At 34.1% G+C, this 17,590-nt stretch overlaps 1 protein-coding gene across 1 annotated transcript; it reads right to left on the bottom strand.

The window, feature by feature from the left end:
* Positions 1 to 10,126: 10,126 nt before the first annotated feature.
* Positions 10,127 to 11,471, bottom strand: LOC131612874 (peroxygenase 2-like). The gene is made up of 6 exons (XM_058884623.1): positions 11,357 to 11,471; positions 11,133 to 11,282; positions 10,893 to 10,978; positions 10,719 to 10,813; positions 10,520 to 10,645; positions 10,127 to 10,280 (listed from the first exon to the last, which is right to left on the bottom strand). Exons 1-6 carry the CDS (start codon positions 11,469 to 11,471, stop codon positions 10,127 to 10,129), a joined length of 726 nt encoding a protein of 241 aa, XP_058740606.1.
* Positions 11,472 to 17,590: the final 6,119 nt, after the last annotated feature.

The raw sequence follows: 17,590 nt of genomic DNA on the forward strand, positions 1-17,590 counted from the left end.
CTTCATGTATTATTACTCTTAACTTATAACTATGATTAATTGTATAATCTGTAGTTGAATATCTTTATATTAAGTCTTTTAAGATGATGTTGATTTGATCTTTTGAACCATGTAATTGGTTGAGTACCATTTTCTTAATTTGAAGTTCTAATTTTTATTTAGTTAATCTTGATCTTAATACTTTTATGTGTTGGCGAGCATATAAATTGAATGTAGATTAAAAGTGATTATTGATCGTAACTTTTGAAACCTTAAATAGATTAATTGTTCAAATTTAATAATTAATTTATGAATAGATAATTATAAGTTTGTGATTTGGAAATTATTGAGTTTTATTGTTGGTTTTGATTTCGAATTCACCTAAAGAAATATGGCTTTTTTTTTGTGTAAGCAAGATATTATATATGAGAGACCTAAGGGTTCTCAAAACCTATTTACACATATGTGAGATTTTGGATCGAACTCTAGTATGGCCGAAGGGTAGCTTCTTGGTTCGACAGGGTTAAGCATGAAGTCGAAGGTTGTTCACATGCTTGTGTCGAAGATGCTAGGGTTGTTAGCATGTTAAATTAGGTTTTAGTGTTTAAACCCTAATTTGTTAAGTTAGCTTGTTTATTAAGTTGACTTGTGTAATGGGCCTTGCTGAAAAAGCCCATTAGTTAGTATGTTAGGTTTTATTATAAATAGCATACTAGTCTCTCATCATTGTTAAGCTGCAAATCCTAATTTAGGGTGAGAGAGGTTATGTGTTATTCTTGTAAACTTGTAATCTTGTTTTAAGAGAAAGTAAAAGAATAGCAGTTATAACCAATTCTTGTGTTCTTATTCTCTTCCCTAATTACCTACTATACTTTGTTCTTGGCATCGTTTTTCACAACAAATTGGTGCGGTGAGCGTGGAGAAGATGCCTTCAACAAAGTATGAGATTGAAAAGTTCACCGGAGTGAATGATTTCGGTCTGTGGCGCTTGAAGATGAAAGCCCTACTGGTTCAGCAGGGTTGTTTGGAAGCGTTGAAGGGAGAGGCAGCCATGAATGCTGCATTAACGGCAGCGGAGAAGACAACTATGATCGAGAAAGCACACAGCGCAATTCTGTTGAGCCTTGGTGATAAGGTTCTCCGGCAGGTATCAAAAGAGACGACGGCATCAGGGTTATGGGTGAAACTTGAAAGTTTGTATATGACCAAATCGCTGGTAAATCGACTCTACCTGAAGCAAGCTTTGTATTCATTCAAGATGATTGAAGACAAAGTATTGGCTGAGCAGTTGGATATGTTCAACAAGCTGATTCTTGATCTTGAAAATATTGATGTGAAGATCGATGATGAAGATCAAGCGCTGTTACTATTGTGTTCTTTGCCTAGATCACATGCTCACTTCAAAGAAACTCTCTTGTATGGAAGGGAGTCCCTGACGTTTGAAGAAGTTCAATCAGCCTTGTACTCTAAGGACTTGAATGAACGAAAGGAGCATAAACCTTCGACTGTTGGCGAAGGTTTGGCCGTTAAAGGAAAACTCTTACGAAAGGATGGTAAGTTCGACAAGAAGAAAGGCAAAAGCCAGTCGAAGTCTTACAGTGGCGAAGCATCTGGCATTCGATGCTATCATTGTAAGAAGGAGGGTCACACAAGAAAGGTGTGCCCTGAACGCCTGAAAGATCATGGAGGTAAGGATAATGGCAATGCAGCCATTGTTCAAGATGATTTTGAATCATCTGATGTTCTTGTAGTTTCAAGCAGTGACTCGAGAAGAGAGTGGATTATGGATTCAGGGTGCACTTGGCACATGACTCCAAACAAAGACTTGTTCGAGGAATTATGTGATCAAGATGGTGGATCAGTATTGCTGGGAAACAACAAGGCTTGCAAGATTGCAGGTATTGGATCTATTAGATTCAAGCTCCATGATGAGTCAATAAGGTTGTTGACTGAAGTCAGGTTTGTTCCTGATTTGAAGAGAAATCTGCTTTCTCTTGGTGAATTCGACAAGAAAGGATATGTTTTCCAAGGAGAGAAAAGTATCCTAAGAGTCATGAAGGGTTCGAAGGAAGTCTTGAGAGGCGTGAAGAAACAAGGCTTGTATACCCTTGAGGCTGAAGTTGTAAGTGGTTCGACAAATGTTGCATCCACGAAACCTTTGTCGAAAACAGAAATCTGGCACATGAGATTGGGCCATGTCAGTGAAAGGGGTCTGGTCGAATTAGGGAAACAAAATCTGCTTGGTGGAGACAAAGTCGAAAAGCTGAAGTTTTGTGAACCCTGTGTACTTGGAAAATCTTGCAGAGTGAAGTTCAACAAAGGCAAACAAAGAACACATGGATCCCTTGATTACATCCATGCTGATCTTTGGGGGCCTGCAAGGTGTCCATCACATTCAGGAGCAAGGTATTTTCTATCCATAGTAGATGATTATTCCAGAAAATTATGGGTATTCATCCAGAACACTAAGGATGAAACTTTTGAGAATTTCAAAAGTTGGAAGACTCTGGTTGAAAATCAGACTGGCAGAAAGGTCAAGAGGTTGAGAACCGACAATGGCCTTGAGTTTTGCAATGAGGCATTCGACAGTTTTTGTGCTGCCTCTGGTATTGCAAGGCATGGAACTACTGCAGGTACTCCACAACAAAATGGTTTGGCTGAAAGGTTTAATCGAACTATTTTGGAGAGAGTTAGATGTATGTTGACTAGTGCGGGGTTAAAGAAGGTGTTCTGGGCTGAGGCTGTTGCGACAGCAACATATCTGATAAACAGATGTCCTTCGACAGCGTTAGATATGAAGACACCTGAAGAAGTTTGGTCGGGACATCCACCAGATCTCGACAAACTGAGAGTATTTGGCTGCGTAGCCTATGCTCACATTAGGCAAGACAAGGTCGAACCTAGAGCTCTGAAATGCATGTTCATGGGATACCCTGAAGGAGTCAAAGCTTATAGGCTATGGTGCCTAGAGCCAGGTCACAGGAGGTGTATCACCAGTCGAGATGTAGTTTTCAATGAAGCTGAAATGGCTTTTAAGAAAACTGATGATGTTGGTCGAAGTACAGAAACATCTGACGAAGAGCTGGAACAGGTAGAGATTCCTGTTGAGGTGGAGCATGTTGATGCTGAATTGCATATCCCTGATGAAGTCGAAGAAGAAGCTGAAGTTGAGGAAACTGACGATGACTACCTATTGTCGAGAGATAGGTCGAGAAGAGTCATCAAACCACCTCAGAGACTTGGGTATGCAGATCTTATAGCTTATGCATTAATCTCTGCCAGTGAGGTTCTTGATGATGAACCTAGAGATTATAAGGAAGTTATGAGGAGTCAAAATAAGACTGAATGGCTGAAGGCCATGGATGATGAGATGAAATCTCTTCATGATAATCACACTTGGGAACTGATCAAGAAACCTGCTGGGGCAAGGTTAGTCAGCTGTAAATGGATTTTCAAAGTTAAGGAAGGAATTGAAGGAGTGACGTCGAAAAGATATAAGGCAAGGTTAGTCGCAAGGGGTTTCACTCAGAAAGAAGGTGTCGACTTCAATGATGTGTTTTCTCCTGTTGTGAAACATAGGTCCATTCGAATGCTGCTTGCCATGGTGGCACAGTTCGATCTTGAACTGGAACAGATGGATGTGAAAACTGCGTTCTTGTATGGTGATCTAGATGAAACGATCCTGATGAGGCAACCTGAAGGGTATGTCGAAAAGGGGAAGGATGATTATGTGTGTAAGTTAAAGAGATCCTTGTATGGGCTGAAACAATCTCCTCGACAGTGGAATAGGAGATTCGACAAGTTCATGGCACGCATAAGTTTCATTAGAAGTCAGTTCGACCACTGTGTTTACTTCAGATTTCGACCTGGTAATTCATTTGTTATTTTGTTGCTTTATGTGGATGATATTCTCATAGCAAGCAACAGTGTCGAAGATGTGATGAGGGTGAAGGCTGAACTCAATAAGGAGTTCGATATGAAGGATCTGGGAGCTGCTTCCAGGATTCTTGGAATTGACATTCGAAGAGATAGAAAGAAGTCGAAGTTATGCCTATCTCAAGAGGCATATCTACGGAAGATTCTTGAAAAGTTTGGTATGTCGAATTCGAAGCCAGTTGTGACTCCAACAAACCCTCAATTCAAGCTGAGTATTGATCAGTGTCCCAGTACTGATGTGGAAAGAGCCTATATGAATAGCATCCCATATGCTAATATAGTTGGTTCTTTGATGTATGCTATGGTTTGTACTAGACCCGACATAGCATACGCAGTAAGTCTTGTAAGCAGGTACATGGCGAATCCTGGAAAGGCTCACTGGCAAGCATTGAAGTGGATTTTAAGGTACATAAATGGGTCTCTGAATAGAGTCCTAATTTATGGTGGAGCCTTGGGTGAAGATGGTAAAGCAGTAATCGAAGGATATGTCGACTCTGATTATGCAGGTTGTATGGATTCCAGGAAATCTATTTCTGGATATGTTTTCACTATGTTTGGCACAGCAATTAGTTGGAAAGCAACACTTCAGAAGGTTGTTGCTCTATCAACCACTGAAGCGGAGTACATTGCATTAACTGAAGCTGTGAAAGAAGCATTGTGGCTTGAAGGTTTTGCGAAGGAGCTGAAACTTCAAGGTCGAGGTATCACTGTTAAATGTGATAGTCAAAGTGCAATACACCTGTCGAAGAATTCAGCCTATCATGAGCGAACTAAGCACATTGATGTGAGGCTGCATTTCGTCAGAGGAGTAATCGAGCGTGGAGAAGTCCAAGTGCTGAAGGTTCCGACTGAAGACAATGCTGCTGATATGATCACCAAGACATTGCCGAGTTGCAAGTTTTTCCACTGTATGCAGTTGATAAAGCTGCATGAAGAAAGCTAGTTTGTTCCCTTGATGTTGTAGAGTTAGATCCAAGGTGGAGATTTGTGAGATTTTGGATCGAACTCTAGTATGGCCGAAGGGTAGCTTCTTGGTTCGACAGGGTTAAGCATGAAGTCGAAGGTTGTTCACATGCTTGTGTCGAAGATGCTAGGGTTGTTAGCATGTTAAATTAGGTTTTAGTGTTTAAACCCTAATTTGTTAAGTTAGCTTGTTTATTAAGTTGACTTGTGTAATGGGCCTTGCTGAAAAAGCCCATTAGTTAGTATGTTAGGTTTTATTATAAATAGCATACTAGTCTCTCATCATTGTTAAGCTGCAAATCCTAATTTAGGGTGAGAGAGGTTATGTGTTATTCTTGTAAACTTGTAATCTTGTTTTAAGAGAAAGTAAAAGAATAGCAGTTATAACCAATTCTTGTGTTCTTATTCTCTTCCCTAATTACCTACTATACTTTGTTCTTGGCATCGTTTTTCACAACAACATAGAACGGGGTAAACCCGCCAACAAAAAACGGAAATTACACACCAATTAGCATTACAAAATATATAACAAATGAGCTTTGTTAAATTCGTAAAAGTTACAAATGGGATGAGTAATTTCGCCGATAAATGAATTGAGTATAACGATTGAGTTAATTTATCGCCAAGCTAGAAATTTATGTGTAAGGAACATGCACAGTTACAAACAGTAAGATTTAACAAATTCGACAATATACCTTATCACTTTTATTCTCCGAGTATTTTCAACTATTTTTTATTTATTTTTGTTCAAACAAGCTTTTGAAGATAAACCTTCAAAATTAACAAATTTTTTATTTACGAATTGCAGTGTTAAAATCGCACAATCCTTTCTATAAACATAGATTTTACTACTTGTCAACATTTTAATATACTTGATAGAATAATCATCAGATTCCATCATAGAAACTTGAGAATTTGTAATAAATGATTCTATATAGGAGTCTTGTAATGATTATGTTGTGGAGTTTAGAAGCTCCTGCATATTTTATTTTTTTAATTTCTAAAATATATAAAAACTACAATATTAAAACTACAAAGGAGAAAATTGTTTGAGCTTGGACTGGTCTAGTTAAACACTATAGCAACACTATCACAAACAAAGTTGAATATGATCATGATAAGTTTAAATATTATTTGTTAAATACTGATGACTGTCGTCATTACATGATTTTTGTGAAACGATTCGGAAAAATTCGGAATAAGAATGATAAAAAAACATGTTAAAATATGAAGAATTGAGCAAAAAGTCAATACAAGGACGATACGAAGACTTAGTGCAAATTGTGAAGAAAAGGAGAAAAAATGTGTGTTTGCCCCTGGTATTCTCGCACGCGATACAACCCATCGAGGCGCCACAAGGCTTGCTTTGCAACGCGATACTAACCGTTGCAGACACGGAGCTATTTTTCCAGCTGACCCACCTTTTCTATTTAAAGCATATTTTGGTCACTTTTTCAAGGATTTTGAATCAGAGATAGAAAGTGACGGTCAAGGTCATTCAAAGAGCGACTTTGGAGCATATTGAAGTCATTGAAGAGAAATTCTTGCATAGATTTTGATGATGAATACTTCTCCATTCATGGTATTTGTGTATCTATTAATGAGTAGCTAAGATTCTCTAGATTAGGGCCTTTTGAAATGAACCTTATTTTTACTCTGTTGAATCCTATGTTTGTTTGAGATTTATGGAGTACTTTTAATGTAATTATCTTATTAGGGAATTATCGTATAAATTAGTGAGTTACACATCAAGTATACTGGTTACGCTAATTTGCAATGAGATAATAATATGATTGAAACTCAACAGGTACACAAATCATCAACATGCAAAAAATAAAGGGATTCGATAAAAAGTCATAATCGCCTTTCACAATCTTGAATCACTTCTTTCTAATTTTTTCGTTTAAAACCGCTTTTCGAACGAAACCCCTCCCCATTTTAATTATTAAATTTCGCAATTAATTTTCTTGTTAAAATTTGATCCTCATGGAGACGAATCTTAATGGTGATTACTTCAACATTATCGATACACTTATCGAGAGGTCATCAAATATTAATGGTGATTTTCCCAAGGGTTAGAAAGAAATTAAAAATATGATTGTAGTACAACATTGAAGTTATGTTCCTCAAGGGAGAAATGTCGCACATGATGTCCTAGCAACTGGTTCGACAAGTTAAACTACAATCACCCAAATTAATTTTTATAAGATGATGAAGCAAAAAATAATAAATAACACAAATAATTGGTAATCCAATTCGATGCAACATACACCTAAGTTTGGAGGGTTGACGTCTAACCCAAGAAAGAAAATTTACTATTAGTAGCTTAGTACATTTAGTCTTACAAGCAACAACAAACACTATTAGGGATGGCAATTTGGCCCATCCCCAGTGGGTACCCACAAAAAACCCCATATTGGGTAGGGTAAATACCCATAAAAATGGGTATGGACACGGGTAATTACCCATTAAAATATGCGGGTATGGGTGCGGGCACGGGTACCTTACTACCCAACCCGCCCCATACCCACACTACATATTTCTATAATGTCATTTATATTATTATATAAAAATGCATTATTCTAAATTTTTTAAAAAATATATCGCTATTAAATCATTACACATTTTAATAAAAATGTTTATTTGTTTCTTAACTCAACAATAACATACATAATTTTTTAAATATTGTTAAAAAGACTTAAATTATATGATATTTTGTAATTAAACGATTTAATTTTACTATAAATGTGGGTAAACGGGTACGGGTATGGGCATTGAGGTACCCACAGGGTACGGGCATGAATATTGATACCCACGCGGGTTTGGGCTCGGGTACGGGGATTTTTTTAAACTGCGGGTATGGAGACGGGTACTATAGTACCCTGCCCAAACCCTGCCCATTGCCATCCCTAAACACTATGTTGTCCCATGCATTTCCCTAACAATACCCAATGACTTTCTATTTAGGTATCCCCCTAAATATGATAACCCCTCTCACTTTCTCTCAAACACTAACTCAAGTGTTTGGACTTTTCAATCACTAAACCCTAGTGATCAACTTCAATCACAATTATGAATGATTGTTGAATCTTACAGCTTAACTAAACAAAGCTACAACTATGCCAAGTTACTGAAACATAGTATGACCAAAGAATCTTTTGAACCCTAAACCTTATAAATATTCCATGTATGATATGTGTCTTCAAATCTAGTAAAGAGCTCATTATATAGCATATCTATTTTGGGATTTTCTTCATGAATTTCATTTTGGACTTCGTCAAAAAATAATGCAGATTTTATTGGATATGATTTTATCCATAAATATCTCCAACAAAAAGATATGATTTAATTTGTTTCGAATTCAAATTTAAACCTCCATTTAAATATAATTTGATTGTTACAGTTGTCCAACAAATCATATATTCATATTGCTAAATAAAAAATAAAAATTTTAACAACTTTAAATAATTCTCCAAAACACAATAGTCTGGCATGTTGAGCAAAGACTCAGATGTGGTACCACATGTTGAGATACCGTGTTTAACACGTGTCCCTTGTGCAGTTCCATACAACTTAAACAAACTAGATAAACTTGAAAACTTCGAACACTTCTCCTTGTTTTTGTTTCGCAAAATGCAGACAATTCAAAGGATCAATTCACAATGAACTTCAAGCATAATGAGGTAGAAACCTCTTTTTGAAACAACACTGATGTATTAGAATAAAAATTCAAGAATAAGGCGTTGACTCTCATTTTGGTTGTGAAATTGTGCAAGCAGAGGAATCTAGTTCAAATGCCACAATGTGGTTGTATAACTAGAAAATATACAACCTTCCATATGCTTGTATCAATTCTAAAATGTTTCTTCTCAACACGCCTATACTATGGACGAGGTACACACCCACACTAAAAAGACTTTGATTTGACGATGATGGTGTAATCAAATATGGTAAATCAAATATATCTATTACGACATAGTGAAATATAATTCAAGAAAGATTTAAGAAAGTTGAACAATACGAAGTTGCAAAAACAAAAGACATTTTTAAGAACTTTAACCCACTCATAATAGTTCAATAGATTTAGATATCTTTGATGACGTCGTCGATCTTGGTGTATTTTAGTTAATATAGTTGTATGCATGTATTAGATTAATATTATTATTTTATTATTATTTTGACTTAAATTTGATTGGTTGTTGACACACACACACACACACACACACACACACACACACACACTCACACACACACTCACATATATATAATCAAAATTGAATATTGATCTTTCTCTTTCATATGTGAAGAGCAACATGGTCCAAAAAGAACACGATACATTTAGGTTTGAACGTTCGTGTCTATCACGTAGAAATACATGTTGGACTACTCTACCGTGTCGTGAACATTCATGATGTCCATCAGTTATTTATTTGTAATTTTAAATAAAAAAGTGAGAAATAAACACAACAAAAGAGATGAAAAATATTATTATCATTTTAGAATGATTCATTCAAAGAATACTCTATAAGGTTCAGCTCGAAGGATCTTTTTTGAAGGATATATTATATGGTTCTATAAGGTGCTTTCGGGATGCATGACTACACTCTTGGCAACCAACCCAAGTTTATAAATTCTTATAATATTAAATAAATAACAAATATATTGTAAATTTAGATATTTCCGGTAGATTATTTAGTAATTGAAAAGAATTTGCAGCTCTTATTACTTAGGGACTTATCATTCAAATTTCCATTCGGTTATGCTTTCACTAAAATATGACCACATGTGATTTATGAGATTGAAACTAATTAACAAATGAAAGTCTAAATACCCAATCCATTTCTTAAAAAAATATAGAGCTTTATTACTAATATTTTAAATGTATAAATACATATGTATCTTGAAAATGTGGTATATTTAAGAATTTATCCACTACAAAGCATAGTAAGCTCTTCAATTTTTAGGATATGGAGTAGATCTTTACTCATAATGAAAATGGTATAAAGAAAATTTGTAAGGTACAAAGTTCAGTCTTGAATAACAATTTAGAGAAGAAATTATTTTTACATTTAAAACCTTTGAATGTATACATGTAATTACAAACATTACAAATTCAATAATAAAGAATACAGTAATGATATATTGTTATTCCAAATAAGTTTGAAATAATTTGAGTAACCAACCATGGTGCTGCAACTCTAATAAGGTAGAAGAATGGCACTTTTGAAAACATTTAGGGAAGAAGATGTCAATCCACCTTTCTAGTTGCACCATTACGCATTTTAGCACAATACTCAAATAAGCTTCCATCAAAACAACGTCTCACAGCTTCTTTTGATAGAAAACCTTGTTCATCTTTTGCTAGAACATACAAAACACCCCACTCAAATTTGCTTGCAGCCCTGCAAAGGGTTATCTTAAAGAGATTAATTCATTCATTCATCAGAGTCTTCTCTAGTTTTTGCAGGTATCTGTAGGTTGACCGCAGTGTAATCATGACAAAACTATAGGTCTAATTAAACCACAATGTTGGCTATCTGTGTGGTTTCTCGCCTTACACATCCTTGGATACGGTCTCCTAGATTATCATACATGTGTGAGATAATTGTATGGGTTTGAAACATTTTGGAAGAGAAATTACCAGCCAAAAAAGTCATATGCAACACTGTTTGCTTGAGTCATGTGCCACAACTCTCTCATTGACAATTTATCAGGCACTTCATGAGCATACTTACTGAACATTAGTTCCAAATTTGCAGGAATGAACCTGAAAATATTGTTTTATCCATAACACTAGACATTAATATATAAATCTTATTGATTTTAGTTTATTTATTCACCTTCCCTCTGTGTCATAGGTCCCTGAGTCACTTCCATGTTTTGCTCTATGTATATTTTGTATGTAAATTGGTAACTTTGGTGAAGGTAGCCATGTCTGTGGAAGAAATTCAAATAAGTGTTACTGCTAGTGCTAGTAATGGTAAGTAACAAAAGTGAAGGTGGATATGTCTCACAGGAAGAGTTGAATAACTCAGAGCTACATGAAGAATGATTGTAAATATGAAGGAAGAAACAACATTGAAACCAAGTGCGCGAAATCCTATAAAAAAGTATGAAAACAATTCCATCATTATTAACACTTAGATATAGACCTAGAGATGTATCTGGTCTATATATCAACTATATTAGTTATTCAATGAATGTGAAACATGAATATTTGTCTGTAATAATGATCAGGGAGTATATATATATACCTTTGAATGTCTCACATGGATATATGATACCATCATTGTCGATATCGAAGAACGAGGCATGTTGTTGAAGGACAGACATGTTGTTATGGTTGTGACCCCATGTGCCATTCACATTCTCTGTATCAGGGGCAACCAAGGCCCGTGGCATATCTACAAAAATGTATATTTGAAATTAAGAAAACAAAAGTAAATGATGTAAATGAATAAGAATATAGATTACTGACAAGGTTTGGGAAGCTTGGTATCCAAGTTATCTGGAACTTTTCTTTCAATTGTTATAGGTGCCTTGCATGCAACTGTTGACATGGCTTCTCTAGATGCTTCTACTTTTTTTTCCATGGCTTCACTGGATGGATCTTTTGTTGGTGTCATCACTTACTTTTGTTTTGTGTTGGAGAAATTTGATAATGAGATTTGGAGAAAGTTGTATTGCAACGACAATGAAAAATGCTTAATAATATGGAAGTGTTTATTGCAACAGATTCCACATGACTCGCTTGGTTGGGTCCCACACCTCCATTACCTGTTGGACACATGGATTCATGCTATAACGGGACAAATGATAATTACTATATATTCTTTGATAGATCCTTCCACTTATTATTTGTCTTTGTCATTGTAACAATTTTCCTAAACATGTATGTTATTATGGCTTGGACATAGATTTTTTATAGATTTGGAATTCAGTATGTTGTATATTTTTTTGCACAATTGTCAAAATAATTTAAAATTTAAAAATGTTGAAATTAATTTATTAGTTAATTATATAAGATGTATTCAATAAAATATTATAATTATAATCGTACTGCAAAATCGAAATAATTAATCAACTATAATATTAGAACTCGAACTCAACAAATTGTTCATGGATTTGACACATTAATGAAACATCTTGTAAACGTGACTGAGAATATACTAAGAAGAGCCATGGCAAGGTCGACGACATGTCAGACGTGGGCCGAGTCATCCACGCACGCCCCTTTTTATATAGGAAGTGAGTAATCAATAACGAGAATGTTTCAACAATTGAGAGAACTTGTGTGGTCAAAGCTCATTAAATAATCATATATTCATCATTGAAAGGGTGACTCACCTACTACTAGGTCATGGCCAGATTGTGTGTGGTCAAACTTATAGGCTAAAGAATTGATCTACATAGGAGGGAGATCATATCTATAAATACCTAACTCAATAGTTAGGTTATAAGATCACGATTTTTACATATCAATAAACAAAGGCCCTCTTTGGTACCTCGCTGACAAGGTTTATACAAGCCCTCAACTTTTCCTGGTATATTGACGACCGACTCTACACTTGACAAGTGCAACCGACTCTCACTATGGATCCTAGTAAAATTGACTTGGACCTCAAGATTCACTCAAAAGAATCATTCCTTCGTTACTATGTTTTGAATACCCCATTTCTGAATTTATTTCCCCCTGTAATGACTTGAATATTTTGCTTTCGGAATATACCTTTGATGGGAATTTATTCTCACTCTGCCACTTAATATTTGCTTCGATCTGAGTATCAGACCAATATTGTAACCTTCAGGTTATTGATCACAACAAAAGAATTCATCATAAAATTTGTTAATATTATTTCATTATCCTACAATCATATAACCCCAAATTCCACCATTACACTTCAACGTGTGAAATAAAACATTGAGACCCTTAAATCACTAAAAAAGGTTCAAAAAAGACTTTAAAGGTAGTCCCTGCGAGTGCTAACTATATTAAGCCAATGTTGATTCTATTTTTTCATACAAGTTATAAAAAGTTAAAAATTACTCACAAATCATCAGAAAGGGTCGTGAACACGAAAATTGCCAAAAACGACCGAAAAAGTCACATGAACTCGCCGCTGACGTACGGATGACAACACATCGCCAAAATCCCGACGCTTCGCGCCCAACAACGTAGCGTGACACTATTCCCGCTGGCCGCCGCCATCATCGCGGCACAGCCCATTGCCCGAGCAACACTGTTCACCTGAATCCTATTTTTTTTTGAAAAAATCAATATTTCTATAATTTTTTTTTTAAAAAAAACTAAGTTTTCAGCCAAAGTCGGAAAAATGATTTTTTGAAGAAAAAAAAAGTTTTCTGCCCATCTGGAAAAAGTATTTTTTATTAGAAAAAATGCATATTTGATTAAAAGATACTATTTTATTATTAAGATTAACCCTTTTTCCTATTTCCAACCCAAACACCCTCATCCAACAGGTAACGACTACCTTAGGGGATTATCCCAAATTCCCCTAGGTCAGAGCAATATTACAATAATTTTAACAAAACATCGATTCACATAAAAGAACGATATAACACATTTTACGATATTTTAGGGGATTATCCCAAATCCCATTTGGTCACTAAAACAATACATCACGAACACAATCAACATATTGATCATCATACATTATATCAATACATGTTCAAGAGCATAAAAATTTCCATAAAAGGGCCCTGATGGGAGGGTAAGGACATCTCCCGATTCTAGCTGCCAAGATATTCACCCAAAAACATGGTAATTTCCCTTACCTCGTGTGCCAAATTCCTTGACCAAATCTACGATCGATTGTTCCTTACTCCAACTATCTCTCTCAACTGCTTTCTAATATCTTCCTAGATGCACAACTTCTTTCTTCTGCTTCCCCCCTCTAACACGCTCCCACGTATATAATTTAACCTAAGACCCCGATACTTTGGACCCTTTCACCTCCTACTTTCTCACACACTCCCCAATACTAACGTTACAATTTCTAACGTTATTGTATGTTTCTCTTTTTACTATTTATAAAATAATCTCAATTAATTAATTATTTAAATTAAATAATATTCTCAAATCACTATCACACCTAATTATATTCAAATGATTATTGTTAACTACATAAAATAAATAAGATTTATATTATTATTATTATTACTATTATTATTTTAAAATTCTAATTGTCCTAATAATTGGTAAGTAATCAAAATTAGTTATTTCTTACTAATAGTTTAAAGGCTTAAATGCAATTTTGACCCCCCATGTTTTTCAATTGTTTGATTTTGGCCCCCTAAGTTTTAATTGCTTGATTCTGGTCTCTAAAGTTTTTCAATTGCTTGATTTTGGCCCTCTAAGTTTCAATTGCTTGATTTTGGCCCCTGGAGTTAGCCAATTGCTTGATTTTGGCTCGTCTTGTTTGTCTCATTATGTATTTGATTGTCCCTTAATGATATGTAGACTAAACTTATCTTTTTTCGTTACTTTTTCTCTTAATTTTTTACTTTTTTCTAATTTTTTTCTCTACAAGTCTATTTTGCTTCTCTTTTTAATAGTTAAGCTTTGAATGAATTATCTTGAAAATCTTAATTATTCCATTCAACATATAATTAACGGTAAATTATTTTGACAAAAAAAAGACCACTTGCTAATTAAAATAACAAACTCTTTGACAAATAACATGTGTGAACCTTTTAACAAAGTTATTTTAGAATATAGGGACAAGCCTACAATATCCCTTATAAACATATTTAAATCTATATGAACAATATGATTGTTAGACTTCGAGACTTTATGCTTAAATATGATAGAGTTATAGATCAACGAGTTTGTTATTTAATTAGCTAGTGGTCTATATTTTTTGTTGTCAAAAAATAACTTGCCATTAGACATATGTTGAATGAAGTATTTAAGATTTTAAAGATATTACGTTTAAAACTTAACTATTAAAAAAAAAGAAAAACAGAATTGTAGAGAATAAAATTAAAAAAAAAAATTGAAAGAAAAAGTAACAAAAAAAGAAGAAGTTTAGTCTATATGTTATTAAGGGACTATCAAATGCAAAAGGGAAAAAACTTAAGGGGCCAAAATAAAGCAATTGAAACTTGGAGGACTAAAATCAAACAATTATAAAACTTGATGACCAAAATTAAACAATTGAAACTTAGGGGACCAAAATCAAGTATTTGAGAAATTTGGGGAACCAAAACTGCATTTAAACCTAGTTTAAATGAGTTTGATTCTAATTTTCGTGCTCTCAAATTCAAATATATTATTAATTAGTAAATGACTGAAATGCCCCTAAACTCCTTCAAAATATCGAATAACATCAAATAATCAAACAACATTCAATATAATTATCCTAATAATTTAAATAAAATAGTAATATAAAGTCGAGGTGTTACAACTATGATTAGAATCAAGTAGAAGTTGCGATTCAAGTCATGATAGCATCAAATGTTTCATAAAAGTTTATGTTTCATATGATTCGAGTTATGGGATGTGTGATTTAAATCACTCATATAATCTCAAATTTTTGCAATTTAAAGAGGTTTTGAGATTCTACCAATGTCATGACTTAAATCAATCTCAAATATAGTCTTTTATCCAAGAACTCAACAAAATAATTTAAAGAATATTGCTTACATTATAATCAAACAGGTTGATTTATGCATGCTAAAAATACGAATCTAAAACTCAATATAGAAATGCATAATCGATGAGAATATTCAATGACATAAAACTAAAAGCAAAAGTTTGAAAGACAAGCAACAAAACCATAATCCTTAAGGTAGTAGAGACATGCAACTTCAATACATTGATTATGAGATGTGTTAGAAGCGTTGGATGTTTGTTCCTTAGTGTCCCTAGCATTTTTCTCCGCATTACCATGAATCTTGCAAGCCTTAGTATCACCAAGATGAACAACTCCACTTTTCTCCACCTTTTAAGTCTCGAAGTATTCTTTCGTCGGACACATATAATAAGAGAATCATAAGTTCAAGACCCAAGTCTTTTTAGACTTCAAACTCAATATCTACAGTGCTCCAACGCTCTTATAATAATCCTTACACGAGACTGTAAGATATTGAGAGATATTGAGATCAACTGTATGAGAATAACACTATAAGGACTATTTCATTTTCATGTATATATATACACACAATTCATTATATGTTACACTAGATATGAGACTTATATACAAATATCAATACATATTCTATCACCCCCGCAGTCGAAGCGGGAGGTTGACGGATGCTTAGACTAGTTCGAAAATCATCAAAGAGAACTTTAGGGAGGTATTTGGTGAAGATATCAGCAATCTGATGCCGAGAAGGAACATGAAGAATGCGGAAGAGGAATACATGGTATATATATATATATATATATATATATATATATATATATATATATATATATATATATACACACACACACATATAGGCTTAAATACAACTTTAGTCCCCCTATTTAGCTATTTTTTTGATTTTGATCCTTCTACTTTTAAAATCACCATTTTAGTCCCTATTTTTAATGTTTTGTTTGGAATTAGTCCCCCAGTCAATTTGGTGCATAATTTCAGTGACATGGCGTAATTCTTGCTTATGTGTAATGCCAAGTCATTTAAATATTAATTAAATTTTTTTAATTCAATTATTTTAATAAATCAAATTATTTCAATAAATCAAAACTCAAAAACTCAATTATTTCATTTAATTTTATTTTAATTCAATTGCGTTAATAAATTAAATACTAAATATAAGTTATGTATCAATCTTTGTTTTTCAATCTCCGTCTTCTCAATTTTCAACCTCACCATCATTGCAATCACATAACAACCACTTGATCCATGGCTTCAATCTTCCCTAACTCTCCTCAAATTAGGACTCGCCTCTCCCCCTTCCTTCCTCCATCATCGCCACTAATGCAACCCCCGCCGTCACCGAAGCTTTAATTGAAAAATCTGAGGTGACGATGTTGTTTTATTCTCTTCTTGTGTTTCATCTGGATTCCGCGAGTTATACAAATAAGATTCGCAAATCATTTAACAAGTTTGATTCCTTTTCTGGATTTTGACTTTGATTTTCATCCTTGATTCGTTTAGCAAATAGTGATTATGGTTCCATTAAGTTTGATAGTTGAGGTTTTCGGAAGCAGATTTGTTGAAATTGTGTTGGCTAATTTTTGATTTTGGAATGTCTATTTTGGTTGTTGATTTCAATTTCGCAAGTTTTTGTTTGTGATTATGTTAATTTCGCTCCACTGATTCTTGTGGTTCAAGTTTGAATTCATAAAGTTTTTGTGTTAATTTCATTTGTGCCTAATTCTGTTTGGATTCAAGTCTAAGTTGCGTTTTTTATAAGTTATGGTTTGATTTTGGTTTATTCATTTTCAATTTGTGCAATTTAGCAAATTGCTTTGGATGATGAAGCAAGAGTTGTAGAGACAAAACGAAAGAAGTTTCTGAAAAATTAGGAATGGATGAATCTAATTTGATTTAAGGAAATAATATTGATTGGAAAAATGTGTTTAAACATGTTTTTAATAAGGAAATAAATATGAAATAAAAAAATAAATTTAATTAATATTCAAATGACCTGGCATTACACATAAGCAAGAATTACGCCATGTCACTGAAATTATGCACCAGATTGACTGGGGGACTAATTCCAACCAAAAAACTTAAAATAA

Source organism: Vicia villosa, linkage group LG6, assembly GCF_029867415.1.
Source record: "Vicia villosa cultivar HV-30 ecotype Madison, WI linkage group LG6, Vvil1.0, whole genome shotgun sequence".
Classification (NCBI taxonomy): domain Eukaryota; kingdom Viridiplantae; phylum Streptophyta; class Magnoliopsida; order Fabales; family Fabaceae; genus Vicia; species Vicia villosa.